The 18,816-nt window shown below is 56.7% G+C and overlaps 1 protein-coding gene and 1 long non-coding RNA gene across 5 annotated transcripts in view; one reads left to right on the top strand and one right to left on the bottom strand.

The window, feature by feature from the left end:
• The window catches only part of MAPK4 (mitogen-activated protein kinase 4), a 135,381-nt gene extending 121,172 nt beyond the window's left edge, over window positions 1–14,209 (top strand). For all 4 annotated transcript variants that reach the window (XM_051851940.3, XM_051851942.3, XM_051851941.3 and 1 more), the window contains 4 exons: window positions 4,081–4,225; window positions 5,349–5,510; window positions 9,198–9,399; window positions 11,728–14,209. In XM_051851940.3, the coding sequence (XP_051707900.3) occupies window positions 4,081–4,225; window positions 5,349–5,510; window positions 9,198–9,399; window positions 11,728–12,424 (1,206 nt within the window). In that variant the 3' untranslated portion in view covers window positions 12,425–14,209. The remainder of the gene's footprint in view (window positions 1–4,080; window positions 4,226–5,348; window positions 5,511–9,197; window positions 9,400–11,727) is intronic.
• LOC149123716 (uncharacterized) lies at window positions 14,209–18,244 on the bottom strand. Its single transcript, XR_016214023.1, has 3 exons — window positions 17,729–18,244; window positions 16,756–16,815; window positions 14,209–16,445 (listed from the first exon to the last, which is right to left on the bottom strand). It is a non-coding gene; the product is annotated as an uncharacterized LOC149123716 (long non-coding RNA).
• Between the last annotated feature and the right edge of the window lie 572 nt (window positions 18,245–18,816).

Genomic DNA, 18,816 nt, shown 5'->3' with positions numbered 1-18,816 from the left:
CGGGGTAGCAGGGAAAAGGCACCTTCTGGAAGGAACAACTCCAGGCTGGCCCTTGGGTGCCAAGCCGGGATCACAGAGAACGGAGGGAGCTTCATGTCTTCTCACACTGGCAATGACTTAGCTCGAGACCCCCGTGTTCAGACAGTGCCCATGTGCACTGCGCCTGTGCCTGCCGAAGCTCCCACCCCCTCCTCGGGCAGCCTGGACATGGGCACACCCTGCCCCGGAAGCCCAGGGCTGGGCCCTGAGGACATGTTATGTTCCCATCTCGTCTACATGTAGCTGGGGCCGTTCGCTCTGCAGGCTCAGGCAGAGAGGCCACTGGGAGACTTCTTTGATTGACTGATGTCAGAGTTCTTCTGATAAAATTGCACTCCACTCCTGTGTATCCTGCAAAGATGCTTTTCCTAGAAAAATCTGACTTTAGCGCCATCCACGCAACTGGAAACTCCTCTTTCGATTTCGGATCAGCAGTATCCTGAGGTGGGCTCCACTGCCTCTCCCAATGGGACCCTCAGGGCTCATTGCAGTTGACGGCAGGTGCCCCAGGCCCCCAGAGTCTGCCCCATAGGCCCAAGAATGCACCTCCCATTAATTCCCATCTCCTTCTCCCTGGACCTCTCTTGTCCCAGGGCTTGGACAAGACACTGCACCTCCCAGCTTCCCCTCTGCCCTGTGGCTGCTGAAACACACCAGAACATTCCCTTTCTATTGTTTAAAGAGTTGGCTGGAATCAGGCATTTGGCGCAGGTGACAGGTCACTGCTTGTAGATCCAGCGTCCTGCCGATGTGCACCCTGGGAGGCAGCGGGTGATGGCTCAAGAATCTGGGTTCCTGCCGTCCACATGGGAGACCCCTATGGAGTTCCTGGCTCCTGGTCCAGCCCCAGCTGTTGCGGACATTTGGGGCATGAACTAGCAGATAGAAGATCTGTGTGTGTGTGTGTGTGTGTGTGTGCCTGCCTTTCAGATAAAGGGGAAGAAAAGAGTGTGAGGGACAAAAAGCTACAGGGAAGCAGCCAGTGGCTAACATAAGGCCAGCTATTGCTCTGGTCCTCTTTCAAAGGCCAGGAGTCATTCATAAGGCCAGCTACTGCTCGGACCTCATTCAAAGGCCAGGACTCATCCATAAGGCCAGCTACTGCTCTGGGCCTCAATCTGGCCCAAGGCTGGCTTTGCCCATGTGGACATCTCTTGTTCACAGGGCAGGTGTTTCAGAAGGAAACTATGTCGCCATTTGCCTCCCATAAGTGACAGATGTTAATTCCAGAACATACTATTCATTTACATATCAGAAAACTAAATCCCCTCCCCTCTGGGTATTCTTGGCTTTACTGTCTCACCTCTGACTGGAAAATAAAGTCAGGCCATTATTTATAACACACCCACCCAGGAGGGAACATCCATAGTTTGGCTTGTTTCTGTCATTTTTAGTATCTGACTTAAATGCTAAACAAACAGCACTGCCTACAGCCTGGATGTGTCTCGGATGCACGATGGTAAGTGAAGGCAACCACTCCCGATTCTGTGCTGTCACTCCTGCCATACGACCTCGTCAAGCCAGAGGACAGAACACAGACGCTGCTGGGGCAAGAACACAGAGGAGCATGCTGGGATTGAGATGACGGAGTTGTTGCATATCTTGACTGTGATGAAGGAGCACAATCATATGCTTTTGTGAAAATGCATAGAACTGCACACTAAAAAAGGTGAATGACATTAATTACACCTCAATAAACCAAACAAAAAATAACTCCTAGGAGTAAGCATTCAGCGTAGCGGCTAAGACACCTGTGCCCCACATCAGAGTGTCTTGAGTTCAATTCCCAGCCCCAGCTCCTGACTCAAGCTTCTTGCTTATGGGAACCCTGGGAGACAACAACGATGGTTCAAGTGTTGGATTTCTGCCATCTACATGGGAAACCTTGATTGAGTTCCTGGCTCCTGGCTTCTACCTGGCCCAGCCCCAGCCAAAGCAACATTTGGGGAGTAAACCAGCAGATGGGAGAGCTCTCTCTCTTTCTCTCAAAATAAATAAATAAATTTTAAATAATAAATTCCTATAATAATTGCATTGGCCAATACTTTTTAGAACAAGACAAGGTATGAGACACTGTCATGTCAACTTGCACCCTTTAGCAAGTGGGTGTTGGGACTCTCCAGAAAGTCAAGTGTCAAAGATGAGCATGAGTGGGCCGTGCAGAAGGTGCCTCATTTTGAAGGGGGTGCAGGCCACCCAAGAAGTGCTTTGCTCCTTCATTTATTCATCAGGGTTTCCCGGAGGCAGACATGAGGCTGGATGATGGAAAGGTAGCTACACAACAATACAGAGCTGCTGCCCAGGAGGGTGATCAAGAAGAGAAGCAATGGGCCGGCGCCGCGGCTCACTAGGCTAATCCTCCGCCTTGCGGCGCCGGCACACCGGGTTCTAGTCCCGTCGGGGTGCCGGATTCTGTCCCGGTTGCCCCTCTTCCAGGCCAGCTCTCTGCTGTGGCCCGGGAGTGCAGTGGAGGATGGCCCAGGTGCTTGGGCCCTGCACCCCATGGGAGACCAGGAGAAGCACCTGGCTCCTGCCTTCGGATCAGCGCGATGTGCCGGCCGCAATGCGCCGGCCACGGCGGCCATTGGAGGGTGAACCAACGGCAAAAAGGAAGATCTTTCTCCCTGTCTCTCTCTCTCACTATCCACTCTGCCTGTCAAAAAAAAAGAGAGAGAGAGAAGCAATGAAACAAGAACAAAGCAGGGGAGCTCTGAGGGGAGGCCAGCCTCGCGTGTTAGCCACATAGGAGAACCCCCTCCCCAGGAAGGGATTTCTGAAAGTCCCCCAAGGAGGCGGGGAGAGAGCACCTTCTAATCGTGGCTGGACCACATAGGCTGGTTATGGGCACACGGCACACTGCAGTCATTCCAGCAAAGCGGTGTTATTTCTCATCCCCTCCTTCCTCCCACTAGTTTGAGGCACTATTTGAAGAAATAACAGGCCACCAAGGAGAGAGAATGGCTATCCTAATTTGGAGCTCTCAGAAGGCTTTAGATGCCCAGTAAGTCTTTGTTCAACAGGTGAAAAGATTTCAGATTACTGGGTCAAAAGCTCCTAAGTATTTGGGCCTCCTGATTTTTCATTTGCTTGAACTTGGGTCTGTGATATGTTTTCCACAGGGCAAAAGGAAAACTCAGATGGGAACTGAGAACTACAATAGCACGTAGCAAGATCATGCCGCTGTCTCTCGTTAGATCTCCTGGGTCTTGACTGTCTTACTTTAACTCCCCAAATGGGTCTGCCTTTAGAGAGTCTGTTCCAGGCAAGACAAATGGACATTCCTCAGATTTCACTGTTAGGCCAGCTTTCTGAATTATGTGGAAAACAATTTCTAAGTTGCCTGGGGAAGATGCCCTCTCTGTGCTAACACACCTATGTCACCACTGTGTGCTGTAGGGAGGGATTCCAGCCCGGACCACGAACCATTGAGCAGAGGCCAAAATCAGCCAGGACATTAATCCTCCTTTAGGGCACCATAACGAGCTCCCAGAATCCTCTTGGCCAACAAAAGCTGTGTCCACTTTGTCCTTTAGAGGAGCTACCCTGCACCCCCTTGGGAGGTGGCCTTGTCTGGTCCTAATAGGGGCTCGATGACTGTTATTGTAGCAGAATTCATTCTAATCGTCAGTATCAACTGGCTTGGTTTCAGATGCATGGCTTTTCTGAGTTTCAGTCCCTGGATAAGTGAAACGCCTGCGGCTCATCTGTTACGGCAGTAATGGACTTGAGCATAGTTACATCAATTTGGGGTGGGAGTTCATTGCCTTGAAAACATCGATACCTGGACGCCTTTCTACAAAGGAGAATCCCATAGGGCCTCCCAGGACCCTCCCACCAGAGCCTGTGAGCCCCACAGGCCAGGCTCAGTCCCTCTGAGCAGACTTCTGTGCAGTCATGTTCAAGAGCAATGGGAAAGGGAGCAAGAATGAAAGGGATCCTCCGGGGGGGGGGGGGGGACTACGGGAGGGGCCACTGGGAGGGGCCGGGAGGGAGGGCGTCTGCCGCGGCCTGATCACGGGGGCTGGGGGCTCTGTCTTCCAGGGTTATCTGTCAGAAGGGTTGGTCACAAAGTGGTACCGCTCCCCACGACTGCTCCTGTCCCCCAACAACTACACCAAAGCCATCGACATGTGGGCTGCGGGCTGCATCCTGGCTGAGATGCTCACGGGGAGGATGCTGTTCGCTGGTAAGTTCCTGACTGTGCCGCCCGCCCGCCCGCGCGCCCGCCTTCTCCCCTCGGGCCGCTCTAGGAGAAGGGGAAAATGGAGCGCAAAACACACGCAAATCACCACCACACCAGCTTGTGGCCAGAATCACTTCTGTGGCTCTTATGGCAGTGGTGGGAGGCGACTTACTGTAATAATCTCAGGCAAGAGCACCCCTGGAGCGCAGACCAGGGCGATCAAGGCAGCACTTTGCTATCTAAATGACGAGGTCCCGCCCCCCTCCAACATTCATAGGCTGAAAAATCTTAATCCCCAAGGTGATGATGATAGGAACAGGTGGGCCTTCAGGAAGCAGGTAGGTCATCAGGTGGAGCCCTCATAATTGGGGATGGTGCCCTAAGAGAACAGCCCGAGGGAGCTTGTTTGTCCTTTCCACCGTGTGAAGGCACAGCAAGAAGGGACAGGCCTCTCTCCAGATACCACGTCACCACGGCTGATAGCCTCCAGAACTTCATCTTGGACTTCCCAGCATCTAAAACAGAGAAATGACTGTTTGCTGTTCACAAACCTCCACTATGCGGTACCTTATCATAGCATCCCAGGTGGGCTAACACACACCTGTTCTAAGGCCTTGAGATTGACCAATGAAAAAACCCTGTTTTCAGCCCCTTCCTCCTCTGCCTCTAACTTGCTCCTACTTCTGGCTGGACGCCTCCCCATTGGAAATGAAAGAATAAAGCTCTTTCCTCACCTTAGCTGGTCTCCTCCCTAAGCCTGCATGTGCAGAGGGAAGGGGCACTGGGAAGGCGTAGGCCAGGCTGCCCACCACTTTAGTGCCTGCTGACTCGGTCCCTAGCAGACGGACCAGTGCTGAGGCACAGCGTGCTAAAGAATGGATAGAGTCTTGGAGATGACCAGATTTGACTCCTTCATTCTACCCTTGACAAAGCAGACCCAGAGATGGCGGGCAACCTGCCCAGGGTCACACAGCAAGTTAGAGGCAGAGCAAAGCCCAGCGCCTGAGTGCCGTGTCTCCCTGCGATGCCCTCTCAGGCCAGCGGGAGGCACTCTGGGGCTCCTGCACACCCCAGCCGCCCGCCCGCCCGGGGACGTGCACTCAGCGTGGACCGTCTGCCTCCGCAGGGGCTCACGAGCTGGAGCAGATGCAGCTCATCCTGGAGACCATCCCTGTGATCCGGGAGGAAGACAAGGACGAGCTGCTCAGGGTGATGCCTTCCTTCGTCAACAGCAGCTGGCAGGTGAAGAGGCCACTGCGCAAGCTGCTCCCGGACGTGGACAGCGAAGGTACCTGAGCCTGAGGCCGGGCCAGCGAGCGGGAGGCTGGGCCCTGGCTGCACCCTGGGGGCGAGGGGCGGAGCGCAGTCCTCTGAGGCAGAGGCAGCGGCTCCCTGGGCAGCAGTCACCTGCCCCGGGTACAGGCTGGGCATCCCTACTTGGGAAATCTGAAATCCAAAACGCTGCACACTCGGAACTGTGACGGACGCTCAAAAGCGTTCAGATGAGGGTTGCTTGACCAGGAAAACCCACGCAGAGATCTCAAAACCTGAACAATGGATCCCAAACCCAGAGCTCTTCTGGCCCCAGGCACTGCTCCAGCTGTTTCCAAATGGAGCACGCTGCACCTCTGCACTTGGCCCCGTAGCAGCCCCAGGGCAGACACTCATGGTCCCCCCCATCTTGCCTCCCCTGCCTTCTCTTTGTCCGTTGCTCACCTTCCTTCACTCCCCTCCCCGTTATTTTTCACACCAGGCAGATCTGGTGTGAAGAATACGAGTTTTCTCAGCTTGCGGGTCAGCCCCAGCCCCAGCAGTAGCCGCTGTGTGGCTCTGGGTCAGTTACTCAACCCCTCTGCGTCTCGGCTTCCGTAGCTGTGAAGTGACTACAGTAAAAGATCACTCATGGGGTTGGGGGGGTGGGGGTGCTGTGACAGTGAAGTAAAGGAGAACTGGAGACGCCCTGGGCCTAGGAGAGTTGCTCCATCAACCTTAGATGTCGCTGTCATCATGGGTCTCGGGTCTCCTGCCTGCCAGGACTCCCTGTGTATCACAGGAAAGGTTCAGCCGATTCTGAGAGAGACACAAAGTCCCAATGGTTTAGCCGAGATTCATTTATTATTTAGTATAAAAGAAGAAACGTCCCGACACGGTCACCCCAGGCCCTGGTTCTCCGCCCTGTGCTGCCAGCGTGGGGTGTTGGTCTGACCCCCAGGGAGGAAGGTGAGGATGGGGGGGGAGATCCCTTTGCCTTCAATGTCCTGAGCCAGAATGTGTCTCGCTCACTTCTACTCAAGCCCGATGGGCCGGAACCTCGTCACGTGCCCCCACCTGACTGCGTGGCGGCTGTGAAACGGGCATTGAGTCCTTGACACTTTGCGTCCCTCACTGGGAAAGAGGGGGACAGACATGAGATGCGGACCGGCTGCACCTGCCACACTCTTCCCCTCTCAGGAAGCCAGGAACTTGGACCAACAATGCCTTTGGCCGTGGCCCCCGTTCCATACACTGCCAGAGTCTGCCCATGGCGGGGGGGGGGGGTGGTATACAACAGCAGAGTAACACTCAGCCCATCCATACTGACGTGGTGTCCTGGGCTTCTGAGGAAATCCCGGCATGCACCGAGGGCCATGCTCGCTGCTCAGGAATTCTGGCTCAGGGCTGGGTCACCCGTTACCCCCCTCTCCCCTAAGCAGACACACACAGCCTCCCAGGGGCGACAGCTAAGAAGGGTGGGCCTGGTCCCAGAGGAGTCAGAATTGGTGCCTGAAAGCAGGCAAAGCTCCCCACCGTCGTCACCAACACCAGCCGATGTGGATGAACCCACCACGGCTGCAGAACTGTGCTGGGGATAGAGGCTCAAGGGTGCATGAGACGGCTCAGCTGGAAGACAGGGAAGACCTGGAAGCTGGCCTGGAGGAGGGGGTGAGGGCTCCTGGTTGGAGGAAGTGAAGCCGGAGAGGTGGGAGGGATGAGAGGCCCTTGAGCCTGGACTTGATCTTGCCGTTGAGCAGATGCTCATGGGAGCCAGGCAGGAGTCACCCTCCCGGTGTGGCATCTTGTCTGCCTCTGGCCTTGAAAAGTGACCCAGATGGGCTTCTGGTCTTGGGGTAATGAGGCCTCACTGAATTGAAATATCTGTGGGAGAAGGAGCCACAAACCCACCTACCCAAGAAGAGTCTCCGGTAGCCCTGGAATTCCGCCCCTCCCTACTGAGCACTCAAGAGCCAAGGACATGACACGGGAAGAGGCCATAAGGGGTCAGAGGCTACCAGGAATCAGTCTATAGGGGACAGCAGTGCTCAGGAGCCAAAATGCCCACCAGGTAGCAGGTGCAGGACCAGGGAGGCAGGCTGCAGGCCCCCACCAAAGGCACTTAGTGTGGAGCTGCTTTTATGACAAGAAATGCATACACTGCAAGTGGCAAATCTGCAAGGCCTGAGATGTAAAACAGATAAAAAAAAGAGTGCCCTGGATGGAGCAGGTGTGCAGGGTCCCGTCCATCTGCCTCTCCGTGCCCAGCGATGCTCCTGAGAATCCGCCCAGGAGCCCTGGGGGACTGGGCCGTGGGAAGGTGACCCGATGGACAGGAATCACCTTAAAGGCATCCGAGGGGCTTGAGCCCAGTGTGGCACATGCACTAAGGGGAAGCTGGTGCCTCTCGCAAAACCCCCTGCTGGCACAGCACCACCTGCCCTGGCCCTTCCAGCCTCTCCTGCAGTGAGGTGTGGCTGTGTGGTGGATAAGCTGGAATCAACCCACTAGCCGTTTCTTCATGGCCCATTTCTTATCCAGAGGGCGGAGAGGAGAGTCTCACCCAGGACACCTGCTGGGGGCTTTTTATCGATGAGTACAACAGGGATACTGCCTGCAGGGTTCGCAGCCACAAATCCCTCACTGCCTTGTCCAGTGTCAAGGATGGGGCAGAGGAAGAGCAGGAGGCCCACAGGGGTGCAGCCTGCCCAGGCCTGGGGATGGGCCCTGCCCTGGAGGGCCCCATGTTGCTATCCTGGAGGTTTGTGAGGTGGGTCCTCTCTGAGATCTGCAGCCTCAGACCCAGGAATGCCGTCTGTGTATCAGTGTTTGGGGCAACCAGTCACTGCCTTGCTTACCTAATCTCTCCATCTAGGGTTACCCAGCAGCATTGAGCCCTCCCTGGAGGCCAGTGACCTCCTGAATCCATTGATTTCCTGAATCACTGATGACTTTTCCCACACAGCTATCCAGGGCGGGCGTGAGGAGCAGGTTCAGCGTGCAGGCTGGGACCCACCAGGAGCCCTGGGAGGGGTGGGCAGCCTGGGCCTCAGCTCAGCTCTCTCTCTCCCTCTCTTCCTGGGCTGGAATCTGAGTAGCCAAGACAGAGTTCAAGCCTCCAGGCACTCCAGTGCTGAGAAGCAATACAAAGCTCTAGGCTAGACCTTGCACTGAGATATCCCAGGGCCAAGCTCACAGGAGCAAGGACTCCAGCACCCATATGCAAAGCTGACCTCCAGCCAGGGCACCCCACGACACTCACAGGCTGCTGAAACCCCGGTGCCCTCGCCTTGGCTGGCAACAGCTTCTGAGGGTGCTTCCCCCCAGCCCGGGTCCCCACTACTGAGATCTAGCCACTAAAGGGTTACTGCCTAGTGCAGCAGGGAGTCCCAGCCCTGCCCTTCAGTGTTTTGATTGTCTATACAGCCTGCCTGCCCTCATTTGTCAAACTTCCAGAGGCGACACAGGAGCTGTGGGCAGTGGAGGCCCTGTCCCTGCCCTCCCAGCCGTGTTCACCTTTTCCCTGCTTACACCCGGGACACCGGCTCCTCTACCCACCCCTGCAGCCCTTAGCCCTTGGCAGAGGGACGTGGCGAGGGACACCTTCCCACCTGTAAGGTAGTGGCTATCCCCCTATCCCAGACACCAGGTCACCACGCCACTGAGCCTCCTGTGCTTGCCAAAGGCAATAAATGACCCTCACCTTGCACTCTGCTCCCCACAGCCATCGACTTCCTGGAGAAGATCCTGACCTTCAACCCCATGGATCGCCTCACAGCCGAGATGGGGCTCCAGCACCCCTACATGAGCCCGTACTCGTGCCCCGAGGACGAGCCCACCTCGCAACACCCATTCCACATAGAGGACGAGATCGACGACATTGTGCTGATGGCCGCCAGCCAGAGCCAGCTCTCCAACTGGGACAGGTGCGGTGCCAGGGGCTTCCCGGGCTGTGTAGCCCACTGAGCGCATGTGGGGGTCAGGGGCTGCCCTTGGTGTGACACAGCAACCCCCAGCTTTGCTCACCACCCTGAGTCCACCGAACACAGGGTTGCAGACAACGTTGGGCAAGCATTTAGTGAGTACCTACGGTCAACACTCACTTCCAGCAGCCTGAGAACGTGCCTTGAAAAGTCAACTGACCCAACACAGGGCGAGAAAGCAATGCAGGACGTCTCCCGTTTCACATCATCTGCACCTTCTGAGGGTGGCAATAAGAGAGGCCCCCGACACATGAATCCATTGCTCAGAGAGGCTAAGAGATGGCTGTCACAACACACAGCTAACCCCTGGCCCGTGTGGGGCTCTCCCCGGTCTGCACCCATGTCACACACATCTGTACAACCAATCACAGGACTCTTTGCTGCTAAACAGCACTTGGCTCAGAGCCCTCAACCAGGGTCCCTGGAAGCCACCTCCCATGTGTGCAGGGTAGAGAATGCATTGTTACATGACCTCTGCCTGGACCCCAGATGGTCTCATGGATCCCCTTCCTGTCCGGTCATTCTCAGCTCAGGCACCTTAAAGTTTCGGCATCACCATCTACTAGTTCTGGGGATGCCGGCAGCAGCCCGGCTTGGAAAGAGTGGGCAGGGCTCGGTGCCTCACCAGGAGTCCCGTGGCTGTGAGAATGCGATGGCCGATTATGTAAGTGACAGATGAGCAGTTTCTCTTTTTTGGTCGTTTGACAGATGATGGGTTACAGCTGAAGGAGGCGTCCAGGGAGGGCCAGGCGACATTGCTATTTTTGGACAGGCTTCTTGTTGTTGTAAATGGTGGCTTTCAAGGGTCGTCGGCATACAGAGATTAATGAAGCCTCTCCAGGCCCGCCTTGGACTGTGCTCCTCGCAGCCCCTCCCCCTCCACCTGGGGTGCAGAGCCTTGGTTCCGCACGAGGCTTATGCCAGGAAAAGCGCTGCAGCACCTCTTTGGTCACCAGCCATCAACTCTGCCCACCCCTGTGCCTGGTGCCTCTCTGCTCCCAGCCTTTCTCATTGCACCTGCGTGAGGGAGCAGTCGGGGGGAGGCCACGGCACGGCCCTTGCTGCAGGCCCTGCTGCCATGCGCCGACTGCGTCACCCCAGGAAGGCCGGTGTCCTCACCTCCAAGCCAGGGGTGGTGACACAAGTCCTCAGGGTTGCTAGGAAGCCCACAGATCACGCTCTGTTCCGCCCTCAGCGGGTAGCCGCCAAGGGTTAGGGTCTTTTCAAGCTCCTCCTCCTGGGAATCCCTGCTATTGCAAGGCCACTCCCACAGGGAGGCGGTGTTCAGCTCTGCGAGAGGTTCCCCTCCCGATGGCGTCACCAGGAAGTGGGCAGCCCCGGCCCCCACCCCATGCCCGTCAAACCACACACGCAGCTGCCTGCTCTGCCCCTTCGCCTGTCCTTGGCTTACCTGTCTGTCCTGTGTGGGCACAGCCTCCTGCTGGCTGCCGCCTCCTCTGCACTCCCCGCCTCCCCCACGCCACGGCTCCGCACCAAGCACCTGGCACTGGAGGGGTGGGCTCAGTCAGAGCCGAAGGTCTGCCTGCCCATCTGCTGTTGGAGAGCTGACTTCTCCCTCCAGGGCTGTGGCGTGTCTGCAGGGGGCAGCGTTCCAAGGATCTCTGGGCTGTCCTGGGGGTGCCCTTCTGTAGCCCCACCTGCTGTGCTCCAATGTGGGGCGCTGCGGGGCACCCAAGTAGGGCAGGGGCTGTCAGCCCTGGCTGCACCTTTGCATCACCCGGGGAGGTTTTCATATCAGGCTGCCACAGGGCCCCACCTGAGACCTACTGAACCAGGCTTGGCAATGGGGGTGGGGCAGGCCTGGAATTTTCTTCTTCATTCCCCCCAGGGGAGTCTACTCTGAGCCAGGGTTGAGCAGCACTCCTTAGGGACTTGCCACTCCAAGTGTGGTCCAAGGGCCAGTGCCATCCTCATCAGCTGGGAGCCTGTTAGAAATGCAGACTCCGCACCACCTCCCATCTTCGAGACACCATCTGCATTTTAACAGGATCGCTCAAGGTCGGAAGGGCATGGCAGGTGCATTCATGGGGACAGGGACTTTGGCTCACGGCTGTGTCCAGTGGTGCGTAGATCAGCGAATCCCTAGCACACAGAAATATTTGGATGGTTTTGAGTGACTGCAAGGGGTAAGCCCAACAATAGGTCCCTCAAGGGCTAGGGGGGCTCAGGGGCAGAGGGGCTCGGGGGCTGGACCCCCTCCTGGAAGCCAGCTCCCGAGGTTCCAGTCACAGCTCTGTGTGTGCCTTGCAGATACCCGGTGAGCCTGTCCTCGGACCTGGAGTGGCGGCCCGACCGGTGCCAGGACGCGAGCGAGGTGCAGCGCGACCCGCGCGCGGGCTCGGCGCCGCTGGCCGAGGACGTGCAGGTGGACCCTCGCAAAGACTCGCAAAGCAGCTCCGAGCGCTTCCTGGAGCAGTCGCACTCGTCCATGGAGCGCGCCTTCGAGGCCGACTACGGGCGCTCGTGCGACTACAAGGTGGGCTCGCCGTCCTACTTGGACAAGCTGCTGTGGCGCGACAACAAGCCGCACCACTACTCGGAGCCCAAGCTCATCCTGGACCTGTCGCACTGGAAGCAGGCGGCCGGCGCGCCCCCGGCGGCGGCGGCGGCTGCAGGGGCAGCGGGCGCGGGGCCGCGCGAGGATGAGCCCGCCAGCCTCTTCCTGGAGATCGCGCAGTGGGTGCAGAGCACGCAGGCCGGCGGTGAGCGCGCCCCCGCCAGCCCCGAGCGCCGCCGCGCCGCCTCGCCCCCCGGCCGCCCCGCGCTCGGCGACGGCGGCGCCAGCCCGCAGTTCGACCTGGATGTGTTCATCTCGCGCGCGCTAAAGCTCTGCTCCAAGCCCGAGGACCTGCCGGACAACAAGCTGGGCGACCTCAACGGCGCGTGCATCCCTGAGCACCCTGGCGACCTCGTGCAGACAGAGGCCTTCTCCAAAGAACGGTGGTGAGGGCCGAGGGGTCTCGCGGCAAAGCCGGGCTCCCCCGCCTGCCCGCGCGCCCCTCGCTGCTGCCTTGGGGGGAGCAGAACACCTGTAGGATCCGAGGAGCCGAGGAATGTCCATTGCTTAAACTGCCTTAATAACGAGCCTTTAACCTCTGGGAGCGGGATTGGACAGGAGCCTGATGGGGGATGGGCCCCGGGCCGGCAGAGGGGAGGGGGTGCGTTTCGCAGGTGGTGGCGCGCAGGGAAGAAACTGGGCAGCAGTCTGCAGGCCCTGCCTGGGCCGCGCCATGCAGAGAAGTCTTGCAGGCCTTCTGCCCACTAGCCTCAACCGACAGCCGAGGCAGGACGAGGGGCCCCGACAAGCAAAATGACTCGCTGAAGATGGCAGGCCGGGTCGGTGGCAGCCAGTGGCTGGCCTCGATCGGAAAACCTGGGCCACGGTGTTTTCTTCCCTGTCCACTGTCCTCGGACCCGTCCCGTGTTCTTGGATTCAGAGCAGTGTTCCTTGAATTCCCAAACTGACGGGAAGCCCGTTTCTCTGCCCCTCACCAGCGTATTCCTCTCTGGCTCCCTGTGTGCTTCAATGCTCTCCTCCCGCCACCCCCCTCTCTTTGCCTTGTTCCTGTGTGGTCTGAACTGGTTGTTTCAGATCCCAGTGGTTTGGGGACCATTGCTATAGTCAGTCATTCTCCCAGGCTTGTGCACATGTCTACCCCAGCAATCACTCCCTATGCACTTTCCTGACACACACATGCACACGCAGCCCTCAGGCCCCAGTGCACGGCGTACACGGGTGAGTTTGAAGATAGCAGTGCCAGGAGCCCCTGTAGCCCACCCCTAGACCCCACTCCACCCCCACCCCTCGTAGCCACAGCTCCCCACCAAGCCTACCTCGGGACCTTATGCTCTTGGCGCGAAGTGTTCGCTTAGAGGAAAGCAGTGAGTGCCTGCCGTCGAGCAAACGTGTTAGAAGGTTTCTCTTGGAAACCATCACTCTTGGTTAATGCTGCCCTTGACTCTGATCGTCTTAGCCTTAGGGCGAGGAACGGGCCCTAAAGAAATGTGGCTGGAGAGCCAAGGAATCTAGAAAGATAGGAGGGTAGGAAAGAAGGGGTGCCGATCCAGGGCCCTCAGGGGTCAGGCACCAGCAGGGTGGACAAGGAAGGGACAGAAAGCAAGTTTGCTGCTTGTAGTTCAGTAGTTTAGGCCAGGATGAGGCTGGAGCACACAGGCAGGCCCTGTGCAGGAGCAAAAGGTGGTGACAATGCCAGCTCCCAGTTGGGCCCCCTGGAGCGCTCTGCCATCTCTGCTGCTGGTCCCCAGCACCCCCAAGATGCCCACAGGAAGCCTGCCCGGTCTGCAGGTAGAGGGCCCTCCAGGGCTGCTCCTAGGCCATGTTCACTCACATCCCAGCACCTTAAATATCTGATCAGCAAACTAGGGGTTGTACGTTGAAACCTGTGACACGTTAGGACTGATATTTAAAACAGAACTAATCACACTGACCTGTTTTTAAATAGAGAATATGTATATGTGAATTGTGTGGGGTTTGCTTGGGTTTTGGTTTTGTTATTTTAAAGAAAAGGAAATGCACACCACTCCTCATGTGCCATTTTGTCCTCAGAGGGCGGCTCTTGGTGAAGGAACCAGCTGCTGACCTTACCGGGAGTTCATATATAATTGTTATTACAGAGGAATTGTTATAATGACTCATGTTTTAAAAAAGAATCTATTACACATTGTTAAACTTGATCAGGATGGGCCAAATAAAGTTTTATTAGAACATAGAGTCATGTGTGCACTCTCTTGTTCATTGACGCATTGTCTGAGCCTATCTTTGATGCCATTGGGTTCATCGGAGTCAAGCTGACTTCCCCTGCGCCGTGAAAGCCGGTGTTTGGAGGGGTTGCAGTGGTGGGGGGAGCGCAGGGAGGGGGTCATCTGCACAGATTGCTGATCAGGAAGTAGCTCCAGAATCACCCGGTGAGGCCTGGTGTCCATGTCACGGATTTCAAACCATACCTTGGAGCCAGCTCCAAACCTTGCGACTGACCGGAGCTGGTCCTTCCCTCTCATCCCCAAAAGGGCCAACATCACAAGACGTCGGAACCCAACCATGCCAAAATTCCCGCCTGGGCCACATCCCACAGCCGCCTGAGAGTCTACCCATTTGCAACTGACCCCTTTGTAATGCCCGTGTCACCGTGACACCCTCACTTCATCCATTATTGGACAAATGCAGATATTCATGTAGACAATAGAGTGCCTTTTAAAAATCTTTTTCTGTTTGACTCCCTTGAAAGGCCTTTTGGCTACAGGAGCTTCCCGCTGCTGAAATGCACCTGAGCCAAGGGCTGCAGACTGTGCATCCAGATCCCATATTTCCCAGTGACAGCCGAGAGTGCAATAGCGCCCCCTTGCGTGCATTTCATGCCCCAGTTCTTGGTTACCCACGGACCACCACCACCTCAGACTGTTAAATGGAAAATTCCATAAGTGAAGAGGTCTCAAGTGCTACACTGCATGCCATTCTGAGCGCTCTATGAAGTCTGGCTGCGAATCATCCCTTGGCTCAGTGTATCCACGCTGTATGTGCCACCCACCAGCCCTTAGTCACTAGAAGCTGCTTCTGTTATCAGATGGGTCATCGGAGCAGCAAAGGGGTTTGTGTAGAACTGTTGGCAGTTCTAGGCATTCCCTGGGTGCTTGGAATGTGAAACTGGGGATGAGGGGGGTGGGACAACTCTATCTCCCTGAAAAGTGTGTGCAAAGGAGGAGAGAGGCTCTGAGCCAGGTCAGAGGCCTGGGGAAGACCTGAAGTCCAGTTGGAGGCCTGGGTTACTAGAAGGTGGGAAATGGGTCCTGCAGGTCAGGTGGGAGCTCCCAGGCCCGGGAGCCAGGCAGAGAAAGCTGTCCAGCTGCTCCCCAGCTCGGATTTCTCAGCCCTGCAGCCCTTCCTTCTTGCATGGAAACTTGTCCCAGGGCAGAGGGCTGCGGGTGCAGCTTCGGTGAGCAGGGCCCGAAGCAGTTAAGGTGCTCCTCTAAGTGGCCCGTGGCTTGCTTTCCATGTCTCCTAAACATCTACCTCGGTGTGTGTCACCGCTCCCGCTAATCCAACTCTGGGACCCGCAGTCCTGCCACGCTTGAGAAGTGTTAGTGTTGAGACAATGGGCTCTTTGCGTCACAGCCTGCTAATGTGACACTCACACAGCTCGTGTGTTCCTGCCTGATTTTAGGCCCACTCTGGTCTTTGAGATGGGAGTTTTGCCTCATTACAATTACGTCAAGAATCTCATTGAGATCACAGAAACCCTGCAGATTTTTGACAATGGAGATTCCAAAGTTCAAGTTCGTTTCCTCAGACACCTGTCTCTCTTGCCCTGCACATTCTCGACTACCCCGTGTAGGAACACTCCTGTGCCCTGATGATGTCCTCTGGTGCCGAGGCATGCAGGGGAGGGACAATGCGGCAGAGTTCTGAGTACAATCTGTGTCCAGGAAACCGAACACAACCCGCCAGCGGGCTGCACCTGTGGCCTACAACGGCTCTTTGGCAGAGCGCTCCAGCCGGGCAGCTCAGCTAAAGCCTGGGCCACTTTCCTCTCCCATAGTAGGGACTGCCTCTGTGTCTGCCCTGAAACCAGAAAGAGCCAGCTCCTGGTTGAAACCATACCCATCCCAAGGTCCCTGCCTTGGGGTCATCACGAGCGCCCCTCCCCTGCCAGGCCTGGCTGACAGGTGTGGAGCAGGCCGGCTTCATCACAGGAAAGACAGGGCGTGTGAGTGTCCCGCGTGTGGGTTACCAGCAAGGCCAGCTACTCGAGAGCTGTACCATGGCACGGAGCTGAGGGCCTCGGCGTTCTGAGGCCGAGGGAGCTCTCTGGTTGTGCAGCTGATGAGGCAAGGCGCAGCATAGAGAAGAAGTAAGATGAGCAGATGCAGGCGTCAGCAGCCAGGCTGAGCTCGTCCCAGCTCCAAGCCCTTGGAAGATGACCAGAGACCTGCAAAGCCAGGTTCCTGGGGGCCTGCACGTGGGAAAGAAGGGAGGAGTCTTTTTACAAAATGACTTTATTTGAGCGGCAGAGAGCTCCCAGCTTCTGGTTCACTCTCCGAATGCATGCAACAGCAAAGGCCAGGCCAGGCCACCGCCAGGAGCCAGGAACACATCCAGGCCTCCCACACCTGTGGCAGGATCCAGACCCCTGCAGCCCTCGCTGCTGCCTCCCAGGGGCTGCACTAGCAGGAAGCCGGATTTAGGGGCTGGAGCTGGGAGTTGAACACGAGCGCTCCAACATGGGATACAGGGGTCTTGACCCCTCCCTGCCAGACACCTACCTCTGAATCAGACTTGAAGTAAAGCAGACTGTGGGTGGTCCCTTCTGATCAACTCAAGGCCTAGACGAAGCAAATAAAGCAAAGTGAGACGGGTTCTGCCTGCAGGTGCCTCTGACCTGCGCTGCTGCGGCACGGGCTCTGCCCCGGTCTCCAGCCCGCTGGCCCACCCTGCAGGTTCTAGATCGGCCAGCCCCACAGTTCCTCCTTCTCTACCTGAGCTCATGCATGGCGAGGACCTGAGTGACACAGAGGGGCAGGGCTTGACGCGCGCCCCACCGTTGTCAACCCCACAACTTCAGGTGTGCGTGTTGCTTACCCCCATTTCACAGACAGGAAAACTGAAGAACAAACAAGAAAAAATAACTTATCCAAGGTCAGGAAACCTAGGCATGGGGCCGGTGCTGTGGCATAGTACGTTAAACCTCCCCTGCTGCGCTGGCATCCCATATGGGCATCAGTTCGAGTCCTGGCTTTTCCTCTTCTGATCCAGCTCTCTGCTAATGGCCTGGGAGGCAAAGAAGATGGCCCTAGTTCTTGGGCCCCTGCACCCACGTGGGAGACCCAGAAGAAGCTCCTGGCTTCAGATCAGTGCAGCTCCGGCTGTTGCAGCCATCTGGGGAGTGAACCCGCGGATGGAGGACCTCTCTCTTCTGTCTCTACCTCTCTCTGTAACTCTGTCTTTCAAAGATATAAAATAGATCTTTAAAAAAAATAAACAAGAGTATACCAATTGGAAGTAGCGGCTCTGGGATTTGAATCTAGTAACACTTTCAGTGTTATGTGTTTGCTGTCATTCCCACGTTACCCTACATCAAACAATGTGGAAAATTCAGTTCCCCATTAAACACAAAAACCAATTACTCACACACCACCCTCTGGAGAATTCGCCCAGCTCACACGCTCTCTCCCCCGCCCTCGGCCCCGCTGCACTGACCGCCTCACCCCACCTCTGTCCCCACCGCCCCCTCCTCACCCACGTGGGCGGCTCCTCCATTGTGTAGGAATTGGATTAACGCGCACAGTCGCCTGTGAGTCTTTGCCGTGGCTTGAACTGAAGACAGGACTCTCAGAAGTACTCAGAAAAAAGCTCCATCCCGACCAGAGCAGGTGGAAGCAAGCCGTAAGAAGCAAAGCTTGCTGGGGCGGGGGGCGGGGCTCAGGAGCCCACACTGCCTGCCACTGCCTGCCCTCGGGCTGGCCGCGCCTGGCCAGGACAGAGACAGCCAGTGGGGACTGGAGCAGCCCCTTCGGCCTAGCACACCCTACCTCTTCAGGAAGAAGGGCCACAGCTGTTTAGCCAAACTGGACCTCATTAAACTAATTACTTACCACTGGACAGCTCATCCAGCGCCCGAAAGGGGTTTTAACTAAATCAGAGGTGGTAGGGCAGAAAGAGACCATCTAGTGAATCCGAAGCCTCACCCTAGAGATAAGGCCACAGGCTCAGAGAGGAGAGGTGATGGCTACAAGGTCACACAGCAAGCGGGTGGCTCCTGGCTCCTCCCTTCCACGATACCTTATCTTGGGGCTAGAGGCATCCACTGTGGTTGGTTCCGCAGAAGCCAATCAACACCATCTCCTCTCATTTCTCTCCCCTCAGAGGCAGAAAAGAGTTGCTTTCTCCGCTTTCTTGGGAGCAGTCCACAGTCATGTGACTCAGGAAAATGAACTATAACGGGATGTTTCCTGAGAAGCTTCTCAACACTCAGATTGAAAGGGCAGTACCCTCTTCTTCCTGCTTTTTTAAAAAAGATTTATTTATTTGACAGGCAGAGTTACAAAGAGAGAGAGACAGAGACAGAGAGAGAGGTCTTCCATGTGCTGGGTCACTCCCCAAATGACTGCAATGGCCAGAGCTGGGTCAATCTGAAGCCAAGGAGCCAGGAGCTTCCTCCAGGTCTCCCATGTGGGTGCAGGGGCCCAAGGACTTGGGCCACCCTCCACTACCTTCCCAAGCCATAGCAGAGAGTTAGATGGGAAGAGGAGCAGCCAGGACATGAACCAGTGCCCATATGACATGCTGGCGCCGTAGGCAGAGGCTTAGCCTACTACGCCACAGCG

This window comes from Oryctolagus cuniculus, chromosome 10, assembly GCF_051225735.1.
Source record: "Oryctolagus cuniculus isolate XC-2025 breed Fujian yellow rabbit chromosome 10, ASM5122573v1, whole genome shotgun sequence".
Lineage (NCBI taxonomy): Eukaryota > Metazoa > Chordata > Mammalia > Lagomorpha > Leporidae > Oryctolagus > Oryctolagus cuniculus.
Note: the sequence above shows the minus strand (reverse complement) of the source record. Positions and strands in the feature narration are given on the sequence as shown.